The 24605-nt window shown below is 38.0% G+C and overlaps 2 protein-coding genes across 6 annotated transcripts in view; one reads left to right on the forward strand and one right to left on the reverse strand.

Moving 5' to 3' along the window:
• The window catches only part of LOC141900872 (serine protease HTRA2, mitochondrial-like), a 26296-nt gene extending 12088 nt beyond the window's left edge, over positions 1-14208 (forward strand). Inside the window, exons 3-7 of one of the 3 annotated variants that reach the window (XR_012618787.1) lie at positions 1566-1760; positions 2157-2304; positions 2406-2586; positions 4100-4567; positions 12779-14208. Coding sequence is in view for 2 of the 3 variants with exons in the window: in XM_074787925.1 (XP_074644026.1) it covers positions 1566-1760; positions 2157-2313; positions 2406-2586; positions 4100-4265 (699 nt within the window). In the remaining variant the exon portion in view is untranslated. Of the gene's footprint in view, positions 1-1565; positions 1761-2156; positions 2314-2405; positions 2587-4099; positions 4985-12778 lie in introns of those variants that run through there. The other 2 variants (XM_074787925.1, XM_074787923.1) reach the window with 2 other exon arrangements.
• LOC141900871 (uncharacterized) lies at positions 5584-24086 on the reverse strand. 3 transcript variants are annotated; one of them, XM_074787922.1, is made up of 3 exons: positions 24026-24086; positions 6203-7538; positions 5584-5739 (listed from the first exon to the last, which is right to left on the reverse strand). In XM_074787922.1, the coding sequence occupies exons 2-3, from the start codon at positions 7493-7495 to the stop codon at positions 5584-5586; spliced, it is 1449 nt and encodes a 482-aa protein (XP_074644023.1). In that variant the 5' UTR covers positions 7496-7538; positions 24026-24086. The 3 variants fall into 3 exon arrangements, with proteins under 3 accessions (XP_074644023.1, XP_074644022.1, XP_074644021.1); XM_074787921.1 differs by lacking the exon at positions 24026-24086 and adding an exon at positions 23912-23996; XM_074787920.1 differs by lacking the exon at positions 24026-24086 and adding an exon at positions 23543-23989.
• Between the last annotated feature and the right edge of the window lie 519 nt (positions 24087-24605).

Here is a 24605-nt window from a genome sequence, read left to right on the forward strand (position 1 = left end):
CAAGACCATTGGTCTTAAATTTTGAACTGTCTTCTAGAATCATCTCAATTCTTTCTAGTTTGTGTTATTTTAAGAATGACATCATCACTTCAAGGTTTGCGAGATTACACATTATTATAAAAAACTAGATTTTGCAAGTAATGAGCTTTTTAGCTCTGCTCTGACTAAAGGTCATATCATTCTCAGTATGGTATGAAATGCAGATTTGTGGGCATGTAAAATGCGCTGCACCATCTGCTGGTGGTTTGAAACGTTGTTGCTTTACAAATATACACTCAATTACTTGTTCATGAATGTTCTATGAAATCTTCTTGACCTTGTAATGACTCCACTAAGTTGCAAGACATAAAGATAGGGTTTGATTTATGTATAAATTATGCAAATAATGGCCACTCTTGAAATTTGATGAAAAATGACATTTTTATCATTTCTGGGAACAGATTCTTAATGAGCTAGAATTAATCCACACAACATTAAGCAAAGTTGCACAGGTTTATTATGCTTATTCTGCGTATTAAGTTTCAAGGCCATACAGTTAATCTGTATGGCAACCAGGTGGTGCTTTTCATAGCAAATTACATTCTTTCCCAACTGCAGCCTAACAAAACACATTTGAGAATGGCTTTGAATTGAAAAGTTGTTAATTACATGCTAGAGCTACGTATAAAATTTCATGACCATTCGATTTTTGGTATGGCTACCAGGTGTCACTTTACATAATTGATAATACATTTTCCTGTATTGTGGATAAATCATAGATCTTTTAGAAAGGATTCAAATACAAAGTTGTTCAGGATACCAAACCTAGCTGAAGTGGGCCATAGGGCTTATTCAAAAAGTTTGCATGCTAAGACAAAATCCAGTTATTATGGGAAATTGTGGAAACATTTTTGATGGATTGTCTTCAACCTATCTTACTATGCATTTATCTTTTCAATCACTGCTAAACCTAAAATGAACCTGACAAATTTGTGCATGTAGAATTCTCAAGAATATTTTCGCGGTTATTTGCTGGGATCACATCGTTTTTATAGTATGAGTAACTACACATACCAAGAACAACAAGTGAATTTGAAAGAAATACCCTAGTTTCTCAAGAAATCAAAATGCCACCCGCGTCATTAAATGTGTCAGTAATGGAAAATAAAAAGCCAAATGCGCACAAATGCCCGTGTCAGAAAAGAATCAATCATCATTTTTTAATAGAAATTAAAACCCGCTCGTTCGCATAGCTGTATAGCGTACGGCACTGGTTTCTTTTTACAGTGACAACAACAGCGAGAGGGTTCGTCTTATCTTACTTCATTGCGAGGAGGCGTGAAAACTGGTATTTGTTTGGCATTGGTAAAAAAACTTCCCTCCCACGTCTCTTCTATTGGTCTCAGGTTGAGCTTTTTATTTCAACTTTTTTAACCCAATATAAATAAAATTCGCCCGCCCCTCATTTTCCAGAAAAACACTGATGAGAAACTAGGATATTTCTTTGTGTGGCCTTATATAGATTTTGTACCACGTATTCAAAAATAAAACGATAGTCACATCATCAATTATTTTCCTTTTTTTAGACTGGAATGCAGGCTATGAAACTGGGGCATTCATCAGAAGTTCGACCTGGAGAATGGGTTATCGCTATGGGCAGCCCCTTTACATTAAACAATACAGTTACAGCTGGCATTATTAGCACAGTTGGCAGAGGAAGTAAAGAATTAGGGATGCATTTCAGGGACATGGAGTACATTCAAACGGATGCAGTTATCAATGTAAATCTATACATTTAATAATAACTATATGTACTAACAATATAAAATATATGTCCTCCTTTGTAACGTAGGTGCTTTTGAAGATAAACCTCATGAAACTACAAGTTTGCCACACTATAAACAAACAACTGCTATATTAGCCCGGCTATTCATGCCTCAATGCCAAAGTGGTGTCACGAATATATGACGATAAGCTGTATAACCATCTATATATCTGTATATTAAATGGTTAAAAATTGTCGCACTAAGAGCTAACAGAAAGTTACTCTCAGAACCATTCTTTAAGGATCAACTCCGTAGATCCTAAAAATGGCCTTGTAAGATCATCATAGTAACTTTGTTTTTCGTTGTCCGACAGCTATAATTTCAAATCAGAAGGATTTTTGTTTGTTTTAGTTTGGAAATTCTGGTGGCCCTCTAGTCAACTTGGATGGTGAAGCTATTGGAATTAATACAATGAAAGTCACTACTGGAATATCATTTGCAATCCCTTCTGATTATGCAAAAGATTTCCTGGAAAGAGCTGAAAAACTAGAGCATAGAAGTAAGATAAGTCCCATCACTAGAGCCATTTGCAAAGTTATTATAATGTATTGATTGTATGTTCATACGAAATCTAGATTGTTGGTCTGGTTGAATTTTTAGAATCTCCGAAGTCCTGGTTTGGTGGCTCGTCATCATTAGCTCCAAAACGTAGATACATGGGTGTAACAATGCTTACACTTAATCCTAATATCATTCTTGAACTACAAAACAGAATGGATATTCCTGATGTAACGGAAGGTGTTCTTATTCATAAGGTTGTGATTGGTTCACCCGCTCATCGGTAGGTTTGCTAATAATTAGGGTGATGTTAGTCTAATAACTTTTCCAGTTAAATCCCACTTGTGCAGCTATCAATCTGCGGTCTGTTCCCAATGGAAAATCTAATGAAAGGGTAAACCCTAATCCTAATCCTCTACGACATCAATTGTCTGAGTGGGATGGGTACAGACTGCTGATTGATAGCTGTGTTGATGTCTCATGCTGCAGGGGCTCTTTTCATTGGCTGCCTATTCTCACTACTATCCCCACTACTAAAGTCTATCCCAGTGGTTATGATCGCAGTGTATCAAACAGTTCATATCATCGCGGATCTGGAACCCTGTGGTTTCTATGTGCTCAACCCTGCAAGTAACTGAGGTCAGGCAACTACTACATTCAAGAGTGAATAATACTAAAGTTTTCACATCCTGGTCATTCACTTCTCTTTATTCCTCTAGATTTGGTTTCTTCTTGTATATTCTCAAAGAACACCGATTACTTAAAATGTATTTAAGCATGGAATTTCGAGGATTAATTTCTTATTTTGTGCACTTAACAAAGCTAGACATGCGCAAATATGTTAACAAATGACTATTTGTGGATTTGATTATCATCTCATGAGTCGTACGTTCTGTGTTGCTATTTTGCTTACACACCGTCCAAATATAATGTTTCAACTTGAAATTTAGTTCTGACACTTTCTAATGTAAACATTGACTTTGGTATCCTCGGAAAATATTCACTCTTGAATGCAACAAGACTTCTAACTAATTTTTCCTTGCTAATTTCTCCATTTTCTTAGTGTAAGCTTCGAAAAGTTTTGCTCTTTATTCACTCTTGCCTGTAACTATAGTAACAAGCAGCTGGGGTCCAGCGAGTCAGCGATGCTCATGGTGAGTTTGACCACTTACAGCTGTCAGTATCAATTAAATTGTTGTTGATACTGGCTCTTTGAGAGTGGAAATGCCGCGATCATAACCACTGGGATAGACTTTAGAGTGGTTCTGTCCGTTCGTCCAGGTAGAATAAAGTTGTTATTTTTTATATGTGGGGGAGGGGTTTTAGCAGAAGTACATGTTTATTTATTACTCTGCATATTCATGTATGTTCGTGGGAAATTCTTAAGCTATGTCAATGAGTTGTTTTGAAATACAACTTGGTATCAGTGAGTTATTTGTCTGCATATGGTGGCCTGACCTTAAAAAAAATGGAAAATGAGAAACTGCGAACGATTCTAGCAACTGTGCCCTGCCATGGTAAACACTAACGGCAATATTCTAAATCTTTAAAATAACTGGTAAGCCTAATGAAATCTTTATGAATTTTGATGATTATTTGCTCTCTACATTTTCTAATTTTAATTTCAATTTTCAATTAACTGTTGGCTTTAAGGTTCATTGAACAGCTTCAAAACACCCGTGTTGAATCATGGATGTGAAGCTCGTTCCCCCTGGATAGTTTGAATTAAACATGCACCATCATGTCAAGTCAGGAAAGTCCATATTAAGAATTATGTTCTTGTCTTTATTTTTCAGTAGTGGTATGCGTCCAGGAGATATATTAATACAAATCAATGGTGCTTCTGTGAGGTCGGCGAAAGATGTGTACAAAGCAACTGCTGAACACTCCGAAATGGATGTGACTCTAGTTCGTGGGCATCAAAAGATCATTCTTAAGATTAAACCAGAGGATATGAATTAGGCTGTGCGCACATATGATGCATCAAATGCATATCCAGTTGTAACTATGTACCTCTATGCCGTGATATTCATTATGAAAAAGACCTGACATGTGTGTTGCTTAAATGACGGATTGTTGATGAACAAAAATCTCATCTCACGGACACACTGCAAATCGCACACTAAAATCTCCAGCAGCAGACCAAATACATATGCAAATTTCGGTGCGAAATCTGTAAGCGCAGATGCCATGCAAATAAAATTGCATTGCGTCCCCGGCTTAATTGTCGAAATATAACTCCTTTGGATGAACATTAATGAAATGTAAGTTCATGTATGTAAGGTTCATTATACGTGTATAATATGAACATTGTGAGTTTCATGCAACAGTTGGCAACTCTTATACAAGTACAACGGTTTGATTGTTGTGGAAATGACTGCCTAATGCCAACATCCGATGTATCTTACGTAGATATACATTGAAAGGTTTGTGTAGAGAAAATATGATGATTCATTCATGATGTAAAATGCTGGTAATATCCGTAATCACTTTCCCATGATGTATAGGGGCCACGAAACGTTCCAGATTCCTAGCCTTATAACACTCGTCTGATGTCATTTGTGTCCAAGTTATGATTCCCCTATTTTAGAATCCTGTCGGAGAGAATCAGTTGTCATGTGAACACAAAAAACTTGTTAAACGAAGGAAAAGACGCTCAAGGGAATTCCGTAAAGTCTGAACTATATAAACCTTGAAACAACTCTGAAATCAAAGGCTCAAACAATATCAAATATATCTAATGAATGAATAGCAAATGACTTAAGCACGTGCAGACAAGCAAGTGTCGGTTATTGTTAGTTCCAGGACGAATAAGTTACCTTCCGGTTCGGGTGATAACACGACCTACACCTCGCGCGATTTCAAGGTCATCGATAACGTCATTGCTAGCGCACAAATTATATGAAAATAGATTGGCATTATGGCTAGTTTTAAGGGTATGAAGATGGGCTAGGGCTAGGGGCTATTAATAGTTAAAGGTTCGTGGTCCCGTGTCTTGGCCACGTTGGTGCAGCGGGTAAGGCGCTGGGCTCGCACGCTGCGGGTTCCGTTTTCGAATTTCTAAGTCCAACAATTCTGCGCATGCGTTTTTAGCAACGTCAGTTCAGTTGTTGGAATAAACCCGACCCGAAGAAAAGGTAACTCTTTCGTCCTGGAAGTAACGCTATTAGAATTACGTCTACATATAGTATTACTGTGTATATATTGCAACATTCGGTTACATGCGTTCCTGTTCACTGAAAACCTTGGTAGTTCCGGATTGTGGAAGGTCGGTGAACTGTCATCGCTGTATCGTCAAAGGCGTTAAGGTGAATATCGTGTTGTAAGCGATGCACCAAATTCCGCTAAGAGCCGATTTCAGTCGGCGTTGTCGAGCCGCTCGAATAAGGAGGCAATCATATAAGCGCCGCCGTAACACTATCAGATGATGAGCACTCTGAAAATATAAATGTGCAGATGGTTAAATCATACTTTGGAATTCGGGAAAATATAACATTAGTAATATAACAGTCTTGTTCTATGTTACATGTATTTGGCAAGTATATATACATGTATATACATCTAGTTTATTACTACAGTGGAATCTCGTTAATACGTGTCTGGTGGGCAAAACGGATATTGTCTTATTAAACAGGATCGTATTATCCAAAGCTTGATTGATATAAATATCTTGGCTGGGACTTGCTGGAAATAATCTAAATACACGGGTTTCGTCTAAAACAGAATCGTATTAACGAGGTTCAACGGTAATTAGAATAGATGTTCCGATCGGGATAGCATGTATATATATTTCAAAGAATATATCGGGGTAGATTCGATAAACCACAACGATTCGGATGCAAAATTTTAACTATATGTTGATACGGATTGTTAACGCACGCTGTGTTTTTAGTACGCACCACGTTTTTGATGGTTAAAACACGTATCTCTTCGCGGAGGAAATCGATTGACTCATCAAGGTCACGTGGGATGCATCTCACCCTGTCCAGCGACCGGTGAGTGTTGTCCGGTACAGCGTCGATAACGAAAGCTTCATTTTTAGAACCGACCCCCATGTCCACCGACATTTCATCCCAAACAGCGCCGATACCTTTACAACCACTACATACACCTCGCAGTAAAGAGCCTACCTCTTTGAGAAGAACATATTTATGCCTACATAAATGCCCCGTTTCCGTATCAAAAGAAATTAGGGAGGTCAATTCCGGCGGTACCTCTATATTTTCTTCGCACATCTCGCAATAAGATCTGGCAAAGATGTTGTTGGGATACCGTCGTATATCAAAATGGCTGTCACGAATTGAAGCGTTCAAACCATGTAAAAGCGATCGCATATTTTCTCCCGTTAACCGATCTCTCAACAATCCGGCTGTGGTTGTCATTAATATAATCTGCTTGTCAGTGAACTTTTGAAACGAATTTAAATGAGCGGACATTTTACGCTTTCTGCGGTATCGCGATGCTTTATCTCTTTCGTCGGGACTCCACATCGGGGGTGGTTCGTCGAGACAATACGCGATAGGCGAGTCTGGCGGCATCGTGTCCCTACTCGTAGCATCGAAGCTACTTCTCCAAATAGGGGTTCGGCGGCTTCCGCGGAATTTATCAACTTCCATTCTCTCGTCGTCTGTAGACGGACTCGTCTGCGAATGTCGCGAAATCGATGCTTTTCGTTCCCGTATATCCTGATCCGGTTCTATATCATAATCCGCTGACGTTGCACCGATCAATCCGGTCAACGCGATATCGTTTATCATAGAATTCACTGGTAAACCATCGTAGTCGTTTAACCTAAATTGACTGGAATTTAAATGGAACGATGGATTTAACTGCCCGAGAACATCTTCGATCTGGTTTTCGAAATTCCTCTCGTCTGGTGCAGTGAGCCCCGAAAAGTCAACGGCACTGCCATCTGTGCTGAGCCATATCCTCTCAGCGACTAGGAAATATTCGGTTCTTTCAATCGAAAAAATGTTCGTATCGTTGCTTATCGTAGACGCATACGTTCGTATGTTTTCGTCTGTTGTAAAGCGACTGCGGTAAGGAGTAGTGGCGCTCTCGCTATGTTTGTCAAGATCGCTCATGTAACCGGCATCGGTCAGTATGCTACCAGCGTCCGATAAAAAGGTTTCCGATAATGTTGCACGGTCAACGTCATCTTGAGATGTACCGAATGTTTCGTCATTATCCATTTTCTGGAACGACTAGTCGTTTGGACTCCCCAACACTACAGCTCTAGAAATATAAAATGATTATTTCGAATTAAAAATTGCAGAACGGAAACTACAGGTTGGAAAATATTGCTAGAGCTCAAGGGGCAACTTGGGGACTGCAATATACATTGATTGAATGAAACTAAGGGGTCATGACACCATGTAACCACGTGGGGACTTCATTACAAGCATTAAATGCTTGACAATTCGATGTATTCCCAACCGCTATTTAAATATGTATATAAAAACTCAAAGGAGGGGTTGCACGAGATGACGTCACTAATGCCTTCTCTTCAGACAAAAATTGGTGGCATGAACAATCCAAAAATCATAAATATGTTGTGAGATCAAGGATACTCCCTCAGTCAAATTGATGCAGCTGTCAATCTGCTGTCTGTATCCACCCTTCAGACAATCGACAGATTATCGCTATCCTTATAAAAGCTGATCGTCGAGATTTCACCAGGAAGTGCGACGAGGTTCGCCAGGTTCACCAATATTCCCAGGATTCAGACACCGATTGTAGACACAGCTCATCTCCAATATCAACATGATATCTGGGACAGACATCGCCACCGTTTAACTAAGTATTTGAAACGCAAGGCTCAGATTGTTTTTGTTTGAAAAAATTAGCAAATCATTTTGAAAAGTTAATATTAAACAAGTTTTCAGTTTGCGTACTAGCAGAGAGGACAATAGGCCTGTGAAAGGCGAAGCAAAACTAAAATTAAAACACGGGTTTCAGAAAATTATCAATATGGCCAGTACAAATAAATTGTGTAGCCTCATAAACTAATATTGTATTGCGTCCATTGCACGAAAGTTATTTCAAACCTAGACAGCTCTATTCTGCTTTTCGTTCACCGTCATAAGACAATGAAGCATACATCATGTTTCTTGTATTTATGGGACTGAGGACAGGTGGAAAATGCCTAATTTAATTCGACATATTTGCAAACTAAACACTTGCGTCAACTGTATATTTTTGAAGAACCCTGTAGTATCGTGTATCAAGTATGTTACCGTTCACAAATACAAACTAGGGGGTCCAGGGACGCCTTGCCCACTTGAAAAGTGGTTTCAAATGCTCGACAATCTAACAATTTCGATATTCAACGTCCCCTGGTGACCATATACAAGAACCAATCACCTTGAAACTCACCACAATCATAGAACATGTCAGCAGCTACTGTTTTTTGTAATTGATTGTGGTAACAAAATATGCCTATTATCAATTTGTTATGGAAATACTAAGTGATTCTTCTGTTCAACGCCCCCTGGAGGAGACCATATGCAAAACCAAATGTTGTCACACCATAATCATAGAATATGTCATCAGTTACAACTTTGCAATTGATCATGGTAACAAAATATGCCTAGGTTCAAATATAATAGAGAAACATTAAGTTATTGTAATATTCAACGCCCCCTGGTGGCCATATACAATGACCTTGAAACTCGCCAATATCATAGAACACGTTAAGAGCTACAACTTTCCAATTGATTCTGCTAAGAAAATATGCTTAGGTATCGATATAATGTAGAAAAACATTTTTTTCCACCTACGAATGAGAACTGATGACACCAAGATGGCCGCCAATTGCATCATAATTTGCTGATCCAAAATACCTGTCTCAGGTATAAAAGATCCCTTTCCAAAGAATACCCATCACTAATTGCAATGAGAAATAGCAAACCAGTAGGAAGTTACAGAACGCAGAATTCGGGACAAAATTGTCATTTTTTTGAGCACATAAAAGGTCATAGGACGGCCATCTTGTGTCGGATCGACCAAATTTTTCTTATGCTGTTGGGCCGTTGGAAGATTAAAATATATACGAAAGATCAAGATATTGATCAAAGCGTCTTAAAAATTTCCCTCAAAAACTTCAAAAATGTGTATAAAGTGCTGATGGCGAACAACAATAGCTGCCAGGCCGCCATCTTGTTTCTGACAGGTCCAGTTTTTGGGCTGCAGATGTGTCTAGGGTAGATACACGTGTACCCAAATATCAAAACATTACATTGAAGCGTCTTCAAAACTTTCCTAAATAACTGGATTCCGTCTACGGACGACGGACGAAAAGTGAACGCAATAGCCCACATGGACTTAAGTCCCAAGCGGGCTAAAAAGTGCCTCAGCAGCACGCATCGAGTGTACAAATTATTCACTGTGAACCACTCCATCCGGGACTTAAAGGGCACTGCCCAATAAATTGTACATTTTGTGATTATTGAACCAAATACTACTTGTATATGAATAACAACCTGTGACCTGACTGATCGAAAACAAAAATTACTAATAAGACCTATATTAGTCGTTTATTTATTCTTCTTGTTTACGTAGTTCACCTACAACCCTTAGTCGGCGCTATTTTTGCGGTATCTCCGTGATAAACACGAGCTCCTGGTTCGCTCAGTAGCGTTAACGACAAGCGACTCGACTCTTATATACCGACGCAACTGGGTTTATCGCCGATTAGCGGCAACTAGCGGTTGCTCTATCGGTTCGACATAAGCCGGCTTGAGACGGAAACCCGACGCCTATACCGACTCGACGCAAGCCGTCCGGCTACTTGTCCATGTTCTACTCCGGCCTACAGTAGGCGGACAGTTGTATACGTAGTAAAATGACTGGAAATAGTTAGAAACACGCACCTGCATATACATAAACAATAACTGTGAGCGCGCTGAAATTGCTGATTTAAAAGTTTTATTTCTCAGTAGAGGCTGAACTAAAATTCGAATCAGTAGCATATTATTGGGCCAGCCGTAGGCTGAGCCTATTACTATTTAAATGGAGTGAATTTAAATGACATGATTTCCAGAGCAAAGGCTCTTTGTCTGTGCAACTGAGCATATATTCATACAAATCATTCATTAAAGCATTATCCATTCTCCAAACTCTACGTAGCTGAATTTTGAAAAAGGGCCTCGTTAAAATTTATATGAGCTTTTTCGCGAATATCTGATCGCAAAAATATTGGTTTTGAAAAGCCAATCAGAAAGCAAAGACTTCTCTATGATTATTGGCTTAGCCGCAGAAATCAGCAGGTGTTCACGTGAACCCGCGGTATCGTCTACCGTATTACTTACTGGTTTTATTTTTAGATCTAAAATTGTATCTCAAGATCGATATCTGTAAAAGCTTTAGTTGATTTGGTTTTTGGGAGGAATATTTTATTAGCACCACAGAAAATATCGTTGACCATTGTGCTAAGTCCGGAAAAAATAGCTTTTTCTTAAATCGGATAGATGACCTTGATATACTAATTAGCCATGTGCTCAAACTACAAATTCAATCAAATTTTATTCTGCAAAAAATATCAAATCCAATTCAATTTTGTTTTATTGAGCAAATTTCAGAAAATTCAATTCTATTCCACATTAAAATCAATAAGACCAAGGGAAAAGTTATATCTGAGGTATTTTATCCTGCCAGATCCAGTCGCTGTCTGTGCTACTTTTGTATTCTACGATTGTAATTGACTCTCAGCTGGGAGTGTATTTTGACAAATTTAACCCACAGAATGTATCATCATTTGCCATTTTATGAAAAGCTGGAAGGCTAGCCATAGTGCCCCTCGGGGCTCTTGTCTATGATTTGTGAACATATTATGAATAACTCTTGTGCGATTTTCTATTTATTGGGCATGTGCCCTAAACTGAACTACACACAGTGGGCGTGCTTGTAATCTTTATATAGGCGCGCGCGCCAAAATATTTTGGTAAAATTATGATTAGAAAATTTAGCTAGGTTAACAGGATTGTATTAAACTTTGAAATAGAATCTTGAAAAATGAATGCGCCAAATGACCTTTAACGATTTACTTCTGCGTGAATCATAGTCACCTCGTGGAAAGTGGCCGGTTTAGCACGCGAACGCTCGCAGGGAACGGTACACACCACTGACTGACACTCGGGTTTCGATTAACTTTCGAAGTTATTTAGCATCTTTCGAAGTTATTTTGGATCATGTAACCGTAAAAAAACAAGAGGCCCATGGGCCTTAATGCATTGGCAGAAAACACTGTGGTGCGGTATTAAATGGTTAATGTTTTACATCTACCGACAAATTTACACAAAGAGTGAGGGATAAAACCACAGACTTTGTACGATTTTCATTCACGCGGAAAATGGATTTCTTGAATGTGCACTCCCGCTCGCTTCAAGATTAAACCCTGAGCAACCTGGAAAATATTTTTGGCAACCAGCATCAGCATATCTATAACCTTAAAAATATTGTCTTTTTGTCATGTTGGATTAGTGCCACCAACTGACCTTTTTTCTTCTGCGCTATCATCCTGTCAATCAATTGGCTATTTTCCGTTTCGTATTCAGGGTCCCGCTAAATTACGAAATTACGAAATATAATACATCACTTTTAGCCTAAACACTGCAGGATATGTTTTAACGCACACTTCGTTCTCCAACCCGTAATTAATTAATCGGTCACTTCAAGTTATATATGAGCATGCATAGAACATTCTCCCCCGGCATGGATTCCAACCTGACGATATCGCTAAACTCGCCCACGGCGCGGAACCGTGAGTCCGCTACTGAAGCGAAACAAATTACACTTACGTTTCGTATTTCATCTCATACTTTAGCAGGACCTACGAAAGAATGGCCATTTCGTTTCGTTGTTTAGCATTTCGTTACGTATTTCGTTTCGTACTTAAGCATTTGGTAATTTCGTTTTCTATGTCGTAATTCCGTTTTGTATTTCGGAATTTTGTTTCATATTACGTAATTTCGTACTTTAGAAGTACCCTCCAATGTTTCATAAAAAAATCATCGAGAACTATCGCTGTATTTTGCTAACAAGAGAATTACACTGGCGGCCATATTTGATGGCCGATAACCTCCGTTTTCAATAAGGATGAACATCTCGCCTGCCTCAATCCTCGTAGTAACATTAAGAAAAATCCATCGAGAATCGCACCCTTATTGTGCGGACCGCTCACACTAATATAGAATGTCCGCTTCCACCAGAGATACATATGCTTTATATCAATTATAGTTTTATTCAATCCAATTGAAATTGTTTGACCAAATTTTGTTAAATCCATCGCATCATAATTTCCCATAGAAACTTTCAACATATTATTGCCCTCAGTTTCTTGTCTTGAAGAAAAGGGGGTCAAGTCAATGACCCCGGTTCAGCAGCCACCAAATGTCCAATTACTCGAGAGATCACGAATAAACATTTCTATTGATATTTGTTTCATACACAGGCTCTTTAATTTTCTTTCTTTCCAGCACTAGTGGTATAATATCAACTTATTACACTGTAATGATACAACAAATTTAGCAACTTGGTGCGGCATGAAGTGTGATTTATGTTAACCTGAATGGTAAATGAGCATATACTTCTAGTCTCGTAAATAAAACGGGTTTCCCACGTCAGGAGCAAACTCTTGTCCAGAACAACTGCACCGAAAAGATAAGTTATTCCCTAAGAAACGATAAGTATTTCCTAAAATCCACACGGACAGGTATTGAAAAGTGAAGCATCATTTAAAACAACAGCTGTGAACCCACGATCTTTTTTAACTAGAGCTAAAGAACATCTTTAATTGCAGGTGTCCATCTTAAAGTGATGATATTCAACGAAATCATTAAAATTCAAAATAACTCTGTATCTACTATCCGGGAGTAAGAATCTCCTGGGGCCAGTTGTACAGTCGAGACTTAAGTCCAAAAGTGGTCTTTAATCTTAAGACTGGTCTCAAGTTCTTAGATTGGCTATAGACTAAATTGGTCTTAATTCTAAGCCATGACTATGCAACTGGCCCCTGGACTCAAAATGCATGGCTCAATGGTATTCTGTTCAGCAATTCAGACATGCTATTATTCAGTATTTCCTGTAGAATCACACTGGATACCTCCATATTATATTGTACAGGGAGCAAACTTAGTTCTATTCAATATCCTGCTGTGGTGCGAAGGATCCACGGTTCAGACGTAATACTAAGCAAATTTTTAAAATGACTCGCTGTTTTCGCAGCCCTATATTTGCGGGTATTGCGAGTATTCAGTCATCGGGCCTTTCGATTGAATATGTGCCTTACGCATAGGCGGTGCACATTCGTTAATCATAGTGTCGGTAGATCATAGAAAAGACTATTCGCTTTATACTGATTTGATTCATTTCAGTGATTGCCAAGCGGTTCAAATTCAATTTGCTTAGAGAAGAGAACAAAATACAGGTGTCGAGCAACCTCTTTGACGTTCCACCAGATGAGTTTGCTAGTACAAGTTGGTAGTGACATTTTGGCCGGCATTATTCGCATGCGATGCTCACACACATCGTTTGAATAGGATTTTTGTCACGCTGTATGTAAATTAATTATTCTAAGAGAAACATATTATATCTATTCCTTAAAAAATAAAAATAAATGGTACTTATCACATTCAAGTAGGCATTCCTTTGCGCGTAACTTCCCGTACGAAAGTTTTTCAAATAAGTGCCAACTGAATACGCGTCGGGCCAAAAATGAAGGTCCCAAGTGAACCAACATATGCCCACTCAACTGTGACAATGTGTCATTATATCCGCTTCCACTATATCAGCTATCAGTAATGTATTTGTTTGATATATAGGAAGTCGTTACGGGTCGATCACTGTTACGCAACTTAATGAAAATGAAACTGCCCGCTGAGTGTCTCAAATGGGCTAGTAATTTATATCCTATCGTAATGAATAAACGAATTATGTTCCATGGAATAAGCCGACTCTAAGTTGTTTCTTAATTCTTATAGTACACATACGTACATGAGTAGGTGTACGTACGTATATACGTACATTCATCAATGGTGCGAGTGGTATGAATCATGTGATACATTAGATAAAACGGTAAATACGTATGTAAATCTGTAGATGTATAGCAGTACATTAAGTGGTGTACGGAAAACATGAAACGTATGTCTTATCTAAAATCTTTGTTCTTTACGTACGTTATCTAGAGATCGAACGCAACTAAGCTGGTATATAATGTTTATGTCGGATAGACCTGAAAGTTTTAGTTTTTGGTTTTATATATGAAATCAGTAGACTACTAGTTTTATCAGACATGAACATTGAATATTTTGAAAATGGCATATAGAATTGTCGGAATGAATCTAGTTGAAACGTCAAACTATCTCTCAGTTTGTTCTTCTTTCTGTGAGTTTGTCAACCTACTGACATTAGAAAGCCATTTGTCTAGGTAAACTAAAAGAGGACGGGGTGACTTGTCACAGCAGCTTGATTGCGTGTTTGGGATACTAAACCAGTTATTTTTATGACAAAATATAACGAAAATTACTAAAATATAAGTCGTTTTACTGCATTTCCAATCTAATGGCAGTATTTTCAGAGTAAATACATCATGGACATATACTCTTAGGATTTCCATTCCTTTCTAAAACGATATCACACCTTTCTCATGCAAGCCCGTAGCCAGGGGGGGGGGGGGGGTCGTTCGTTCGAACGAACGAACGCCCCTTTTTAGAAAGTTGCCCTTCATGATTTTGGTAATTTCTTAGCCTATGTAACAGGTTCAGAGGCACCACTTGAGATCCAGTGTAGGCTACATCCTACCGGCGACTCAGTGGGCAGTCCGTTTGTTTATAATGTTTACAGAAACACATATGGCTCACACAGTTGACGAATCAAACTAGGGGTCCAGGGACACCATGCCCACTTGGGAAGTGTTTCCAAATGTTCAACAATCTAACAATTTCAATATTCAACGCCCCCTGGCAACCATATACAAAAACCAATGACCTTGAAACTCACCACAATCATAGAACATGTCAGCAGCTACGATTTTGTAATTGATTGTGATAACAAAATATGCCTCGTTACCAAATTGATATGGAAATACTAAGTTATTCTACTATTCAACGCCCTCTGGAGACCATATTCAAAACCCAATGACCTCAAAACTTACCACAATCATAGAACATGTCATGAACTACAACTTTGCAATTGATCATGGTAACAAAATATGCCTAGGTACCAATATAATAAGGAAATACTAAGTTATTCTACTATTCAACGCCCCCTGGTGACCATATAGAAAAACTAATGTCCTTAAAACTCACAACAATCATAGATGATGTCATGAGCTACAACTTTCCAATTGATTGTGGTTACAAAATATGCATAGGTACGAATATAATAAAGAAATGCTAAGATATTGTATTATTCAACGCCCCCTGGTGGCCATATACGAAATCCAATTACCTTGAAACTCACCACAATCATAGAACACGTTATGAGCTACAACTTTCTTATTGATTCTGGTAGCAAAATACGCTTAGGTATCAATATAGTGTGGAAAAACTTTTTCCCACTTACGAATGAGTACTGCTGACACCAAGATGGCCGCCAATTGCGTCATAATTGGCTGATGAAAAATACCTGTCTGAGGTATAAAACATCCCTTTCCAAAGAATACCCATCACAAAATGCAATGAGAAATGGTAAACCAGTAGGAAGCTACAGGACTCAGAATTCGGGCAAAAATTAACATTTTTGGGCACTAAAAAGGTCATAGGACGGCCATCTTGAGTCCGACCGACCCAATTTTTGTTTCGTTGATGGGCCCTGGGGGGATTCATATATATCCGAAAGATCAAGGTAATTGATCAAAGCGTCTTCAAAATTTCCCTCAAAAAGTTCAAAAATGTGTAAAAAGTGCTGATTTTGGCGAACAACAATGGCTGCCAGTCAGCCATCATGATTCTGACAGGGCCAGTTTTTGGGCTGAAGATGTGTCTAGTGTAGATACACGTGTAACCCAAATATCAAGACGTTACCTTGAAGCGTCTTCAAAACTTACCAAAATAACTGGATTCCGTCTACGGACGGACGGACGACGGACGAAAAGTGAACGCAATAGCCCGCTGTGGCTTAAGTCCCAAGTGGGCTAAAAACTTTTTTCATATTTCTTTAATAACATTTTCATCATAGTATTCTTTTAAATTACATTTCGGAGATTCTATAGATGTTTTTTTAAGAATATTGCTATAATATAGAATATTTTATAATATACTAGTCACCTTACGTCGGCGAAACAACTACATGCAATGTTCAATGAATGATGGAGGGACCAATTTGGCCTTCATGCGTTGGGTGTTTTGAGGATTAAGTACATTTTTTTCAGTGACATTCTATTGTGAATTATTCTCAAATTTGGCCAGAAATGCATCTAAAACGTTTCAAATTTTCATGGTCGAAGACGCCCAAACCCCCTCGTGGTGCCTCGCATCTGCGTCGCTCGCAGTCGCCACCCAACGCAATCAAATAAGTTCCACCCTCTCTAAATTCGCACCAAGCCAAATGATAGGCTGTATACGGGCCTGACTTACTGCATAAATTAGTGGTGAATAAATTTCATTCTTACATTGTTGTTTTTAGTGTGTGGAACAGCTATAGAATTATGTTTTTAAGCACAGCCTGGGATACTGAACATGCAAAAGTGCCCTTTTTATAATTTAAGAACGCCCGTTTCAAAATCCTGGCTACGGGCTTGTCATGTCCTGTACTCATCCTCTGATAAGGCCACGCATAAGTTCCGCGCACGTCAAAAAGTTCGACAGTTGGTCTAGGTACACCACGCCGACTTGGGAATTTGTTTGAAATGCTCAACAAGCTACAATTTTGCCATTGATTGTGGCTACAAAATATGCATTGAGACAACACAACATGAAAATACAAAGTTATTCAGCTATTCAACGCCACCTGGTGACCATATATAAATAAGAATTACTTTGAAACTCACCACAATCATAGAACATGTAACAAACTACTATTTTGCGATTCACTGCGGTTACAAAATATGCCTGGGCACGTATTGTTGCTATGCGTTGATATTTATTGTGGGATCTCTCGCGTTTAAGCCTGGTTGCCAATACAATATGAAAATACTAAGCTATCCGGCTATTCAACGTCCCCTGGCAGTGGCGGATCCAGCCTACCGCGAGTTCCGCTTGAGCGTTACTTTTTAGGCCAGCCGTGGGCTGAGCCTATTACTATACAAATGGAGCGAAAATAAATGACATGGTTTCCAGAGCAAAGGCTCTTTGAGTGTGCAACTGGGCATATATTCATACAGATCATTCATTAAAGCATTATCCATTCTCCAAACTCTACGTAGCTGAATTTTGAAAGAGGGCTTCGTTGAATTTTATATGAGCTTTTTCGCGAATATCTGATCGCAAAAATATTGGTTTTGAAAAGCCAATCAGAAAGCAACTATGATTGGCTTAGCCGCAGAAATCAGCAGGTGTTCGCGTGAACCCGCGGTATCGTCTACCGTTTTACTTCCAGGTTTTATTTTATATCTAAAATTGTATTTTAAGATCGATTTCTGTGAAAGCTTTGAGTTGATTTGGTTTTTGGGAAGAATATTTTTATTAGTACTACAGAAAATATCATTGACTATCGTGCGGGAAAGAGTCCCGAGTCCGAGAAAAATAGCTTTTTCTCAAATCGGTTAGATGGACCTTGATTAGCTAATTAATGCTAATTAGCCATGTGCTCAAACTACAAATTCAATCAAATTTTTTTCTGCAATAGATATCAAATCCAATTCAATTTTACTTTATTGAACAAATAAAAAAAAAGATTTATCTGAGGTATTTGTTCCTGCCAGATCCAGTCGCTGTCCGTGCTACTTTTGTATTCTACGATTGTATTGTGTAAATTATTAGATATTGACTTTGGCTGGGAGTGTATTTTGACAAATTTAACCCACAGAATGCATCATCATTTGCCATTTTATAACTAGGGGTCCAGGGAGGGTGTCACTAAACCTAAGACCCCATAAACCTAAGACCTAAGACCCGTTAGGTCTTATGTTTAGGGGGTCTTAGGTTTAGTGACACCTATATATGATATACTAAACCTAAGACCCATAAACCTAAGACCTAAGTCTTAGGCCATTATTTGTGTACGTTAGACTATTCAAAATGGTTCTAATATATAGATATTAGTTAAAATGATCCATCGATGGCCTATTTAAATTTGGCTCATTTATCAGAGACGAGATATTTGGGGGTCTTAGGTTTATGGGTCTTAGGTTTAGTATATTATATATAGGTGTCACTAAACCTAAGACCCATAAACCTAAGACCCGACTCTAAATCATTATTTGTGTACTTTAGACTTTTCGAAATGGTTCTAATATATAGATATTAGTTAAAATGATCCATCGATGGCCCATTTAAATTAGGTTTATTTATCAGAGACGAGATATTTGAGGGTCTTAGGTTTATAGGTCTTAGGTTTAGTATATTATATATAGGTGTCACTAAACCTAAGACCCATAAACCTAAGACCCGACTCTAAATCATTATTTGTGTACTTTAGACTATTCAAAATGGTTCTAATATATAGATATTAGATAAAATGATCCATCGATGGCCCATTTAAATGAGTTTATTTATCAGAGACGAGATATTTGAGGGTCTTAGGTTTATGGGTCTTAGGTTTAGTATATTATATATAGGTGTCACTAAACCTAAGACCCATAAACCTAAGACCCGACTCTAAGTCATTATTTGTGTACTTAAGACTATTCAAAATGGTTCTAATATATAGATATTAGTTAATGATCCATCGATGGCCTATTTAAATTTGGTTTATTTATCAGAGACGTATTTGAGGGTCTTAGGTTTATAGGTCTTAGGTTTAGTATATTATATATAGGTGTCACTAAACCTAAGACCCATAAACCTAAGACCCGACTCTAAATCATTATTTGTGTACGTTAGACTATTCAAAATGGTTCTAATATATAGATATTAGTTAAAATGATCCATCGATGGCCTATTTAAATTTGGTTCATTTATCAGAGACGAGATATTTGGGGGTCTTAGGTTTATGGGTCTTAAGTTTAGTATATTATATATAGGTGTCACTAAACCTAAGACCCATAAACCTAAGACCCGACTCTAAATCATTATTTGTGTACTTTAGACTTTTCGAAATGGTTCTAATATATAGATATTAGTTAAAATGATCCATCGATGGCCCATTTAAATTAGGTTTATTTATCAGAGACGAGATATTTGAGGGTCTTAGGTTTATGGGTCTTAGGTTTAGTATATTATATATAGGTGTCACTAAACCTAAGACCCATAAACCTAAGACCCGACTCTAAATCATTATTTGTGTACTTTAGACTATTCGAAATGGTTCTGATATATAGATATTAGTTAAAATGATCCATCGATGGCCCATTTAAATTAGGTTTATTTATCAGAGACGAGATATTTGAGGGTCCTAGGTTTGTGGGTCTTAGGTTTAGTATATTATATATAGGTGTCACTAAACCTAAGACCCATAAACCTAAGACCCGACTCTAAATCATTATTTGTGTACTTTAGACTATTCGAAATGGTTCTGATATATAGATATTAGTTAAAATGATCCATCGATGGCCCATTTAAATTAGGTTTATTTATCAGAGACGAGATATTTGAGGGTCTTAGGTTTATGGGTCTTAGGTTTAGTATATTATATAAAGGTGTCACTAAACCTAAGACCCATAAACCTAAGACCCGACTCTAAATCATTATTTGTGTACGTTAGACTATTCAAAATGGTTCTAATATATAGATATTAGTTAAAATGATCCATCGATGGCCTATTAAAATTTGGTTTCTTTATCAGAGACGAGATATTTGGGGGTCTTAGGGTTATGGGTCTTAGGTTTAGTATATTATATATAGGTGTCACTAAACCTAAGACCCACAAACATAAGACCTGGCTCTAATTCGTTATTTGTGTACTTTGGACGAGATATTTGGGGGTCTTAGGTTTATGGGTCTTAGGTTTAGTATATCATATATAGGTGTCACTAAACCTAAGACCCCCTAAACATAAGACCTAACGGGTCTTAGGTCTTAGATTTAGGGGGTCTTAGGTTTAGTGACACCCGGTCCAGGGACACCATGCCCACTTGGGAAGTGGTTTCAAATGCTCAACAATCTATCAATTTCAATACATAATGCCCCCTAGTGACCATATACAAAAACAAATGACCTTGAAACCCACCAAAATCATAGAACATGTCAGCAGCTATGATTTTGTAATTGATTGTGATAACAAAATATGCCTCGTTACCAATTTAATATGGAAATACTAAGTTATTCTACTATTCAACGCCCTCTGGTGACCATATGCAAAACCCAATGACCTTAAAACTCACCACAATCGTAGTACATGTCATGAAATACAACTTAACAATCGATCATGGTAACAAAATATGCCTAGGTACCAATCTAAGTAAATACTAAGCTATTCTACTATTCAACGCCCCCTGGTGACTATATGGAATAACTAATGTTAACTCACCACAATCATAGACGATGTCATGAGCTACAACTTTGCAATTGATCGTGGTAACAAAATATGCCTAGGTACCAATCTAATAAGGAAATACTAAGTTATTCTACTATTCAACGCCCCCTGGTGACCATATAGAATGACTAATGCCCTTAAAACTCACCAAAATCATGGAAGATGTCATGAGCTTCAACTTTGGAATAGATTGTGGTAACAAAATATGCATAGGTACAAATATAATATAGAGTACTAAGCTATTGTATTATTCAACGCCCCCTGGTGGCCACATACAAAAACCAATGACCTTGAAACTCACCCAAAACATAGAACACGTCATGGGCTACAACTTTCCAATTGAATATAGTAACACTATTTGCTTAGGTGTCAATTTAATGTGGAAAAACTTTTTCCCACCTACGAATGAGTACTGATGACACCAAGAAAGCCGCCAATTGCGGCATAATTGGCTGATCAAAAATACCTGTCTCAGGTATAAAACATCCCTTTCCAAAGAATACCCATCACAAATTGCAATGAGAAATGGCAAACCAGTAGGAAGCTACAGGACCTAGAATTCTGGCCAAAATTGACATTTTAGGGCACTAAAAAGGTCATAGGACGGCCATCTTGAGTCAGATCGACCCATCTTATGCTAATGGGCCCTTGGTAGATTCAAATATAAACGAAAGATCAAGGTAATTGATCAAAGCGTCTTCAAAATTTCCCTCGAAAGCTTCGAAAATGTGTAAAAAGTGCTGATTTTGGCAAACAACAATGGCTGCCAGTCAGCCATCTTGAATCTGACAGGGCCATTTTTTGGATTGAAGATGTGTCTAGGGTAGATACATGTATAAACCAAATATCGAGACATTACCTTGAAGCGTCTTCAAAACTTCCAAAAATAACTGGATTCTATCTACGGATCGGACGGACGAACGGACGGACGGAAAGTGAACGCAATAGCCCGCTGGGACTAAAGTCCCAATTGGGCTAAAAATCTGACAGGCTGGCCATAGTGCCCCTTAGGGCTTTGTTTTTCCTACATTTTTCTTCAATGAGTCAATATTTGCCTAATGTGACTTTACAGGCAAACTGTTTCTCTTTGCGATAACTGGTAAGTGGTAGTGAATCGCTGCACCATACACTCATGGCTCACGGTTTGAGTGATTTTTAGCGGTAATTCCTATCTTGAAATTGCTGAGCGTCTTAGAGGATCTAAAATTTCAAATTTCAAATATCTGTGGCTTCGGCAAGCTACTCGGGGGACACAATATTACTTTGAGCAGTACTCAAGAAGTAGTATAGAATTCAAATATTAAGACGATAAGTTAAAACCTGCTTATATTTTCCTTAAAAAAACCTTTTTCCCCCTATGAATGAGCACTGATGACGCTAAGATGGCTGCAAAGTGCGTAATAAGTAGCTGATCAAAAATACCTGCCTCATGTATTAAAGTTCCACTTCCATACAATACTATAATGCTATAAAATACTACAGTATATAAATTGCAATGCAGATTGGCAAACCAGTAGGAAGCAACAGGACCAAAATTGACATTTATGGCACAAAAAAGTTCACAGGACGGTCATCCTGCTATCCGATCAACCCAATTGTTTTTTTATGCTGATGCACCCTTAGGGGATATAAATATATACGAAAGATCAAGGTAATTGATCGAAAGGTCTTCAAAATTTCCATCAAAAACTTCAAAAATATGTAAAAAAGTGCTCTTTTCGGGGAAGAAAATTGCGTGCCAGTTGACCATATTGATTCTGACCAGGCCAGTTTTGGCGCCGAAGATGTGTCTAGGGCAGATACATATATAAACCAAATATGAAGACAATCCATAGATGCGTCTTCAAAACTTCCCAAAATTATTGGATTCCCTCTACGGACGGACGAACGGACGAACAGACTAGTCCCAAGTGGGCTAAAAGCCTTTTCCTTTCTACGATTTCGGACTGATTACACTGAGATGGTTTATCGATTGCGTGATGATAACTGACTGATCGAAAAATCCGTTGATATATGCTCCTAAGATCCATTCCAAAAGTATACGTACCCATCATGAAAAAAACGGAAAACCATTAAGGAGCTACAGGTCTTGGAATTCAGAGCAGAAATGACGTTATTGGCTTCAAAATAGGTAATAGAGCGGCCATATTGTGTCTGATCGACCCAATTTGTCTTATGTTGATGGGGCATCGGGGCATATACAACCATATTTGAATGATCAAGAGGATTGTGTGAAGCGTCTTCGAAATGTCCCTTGAAAACCTTAAAACGGCAAAAAGTGCGTTTTGAGCAAACAAAATGGCCATCTTGAATCTGATCGGGCCAGATTTTGGGCTGCAAACGTGTCTAGGGTAGACACATGGATAAACCACATAAGGTATCAAGAAAATCCATTGAAGCATCTTCAAAACCCCCAAGATGACTAGATGAATGACGGACGAAAAGTGAACGCTATCGCCCGCTGGGACATAAGTCCCAATGAAACCAAGCTAAGACTCGGTATAATTTTTTTGCGGGACAGGCGCCCATATACATGAAGTTTACACAATGCACATTATCTAATACATGGACGTACAAAGTAGATATCTATTGAATGTAGTTAGTTTAGTTTTAGCTCGTTTATACGTCCAAGACTAATGCAATTAACAATGCCGGCCGACGTTACATACCTTACAAAGATTTATCAACTAATTCTGCTCACCATTCATAACACCAGGTTGTTACTGCTTTACACACAAAAGCGTTGTATCGTTTTGTACTAATCTACTTATTTTCTGAGGAATTCGGTCAGCTCAGTACATAACCGGTAAGAATCATTCAAATTGCGTTATTACGACCGCCAAGAAATTCCGACACTGATCGTGTGCGATGTATATATACATATATACAGTACACTATATACGTACATCATGTACAACTACGTATACTGTAGCTAAACCGACCTAAAGGTCTTTGAAATATGACCACGATCTACATGTATTTTGAATCAAATACGGTTTTTATATACAGAGAGAACGTCCTCTTTTACGTATTAATACCTGATTTCCCTAATGTTGCATTAATCTACTATATCGATGCGGCGATGAACACTACGTATGCAGGCCTGTCGCCTACACTACTCGATCGAGCGAATAAAACAGTGAAATACGTACATTGAACGGTGACCCATTTCGAAACAGCATTGGCAATATGAGACGTCACCAGCTGTTTCGATCTATGTGGGATATCTGGAGTATGTATAACCTACCTTAGCTTATTTTGATAATGCAAAGTTCAAGAAAATATTATACGTGTTGATCATTGGCCACAAGTTTTAGTTGGGTTTTATAAAACACCAACGATTAGGTATGAGCTTTTAATTAGATTCCGTGTTTGAAGTGTAAATACAACGTACTTCAATACGTGAGACTTATTTAGTTTTTAGACACAACATTTTCTTGACGTCATACATTATACTTACTCAAAATAGATATGCAAGGAAATCTTCTTGGAAATAACTATAATTACCCAATACCTACACAAATATATTTCAACTCTCACACATATCTATGTAACAGTATATATACTAGATTTTTCGTTTATTTAGTATGGGAATCGTCGTTATATAGAGGCCATACCTGATTACCAAATTTTTTCTAGGGAGGGCCCCCATACCCCCGTACGGTACAGTTCCAGCCAAATTGAATGCGTATAATGGGAAAGCAACAATTTCGAGTTTCATTGAATTTCTCG

The sequence above is a fragment of the Tubulanus polymorphus genome, chromosome 2, assembly GCF_964204645.1.
Source record: "Tubulanus polymorphus chromosome 2, tnTubPoly1.2, whole genome shotgun sequence".
NCBI classification, from domain to species: domain Eukaryota; kingdom Metazoa; phylum Nemertea; class Palaeonemertea; order Tubulaniformes; family Tubulanidae; genus Tubulanus; species Tubulanus polymorphus.

What these genes read in the sequence shown, in the direction of transcription:
- LOC141900871 (XM_074787922.1), bottom strand. Translation starts at nt 7,495, where the DNA reads ATGGATAATGACGAAACATTCGGTACATCTCAAGATGACGTTGACCGT. An exon ending in TTTTAACCATCAAAAACGTG is followed by an intron (nt 5,740 to 6,202) that starts GTGCGTACTAAA and finishes TTATATTTTCAG; the next exon opens with AGTGCTCATCATCTGATAGT.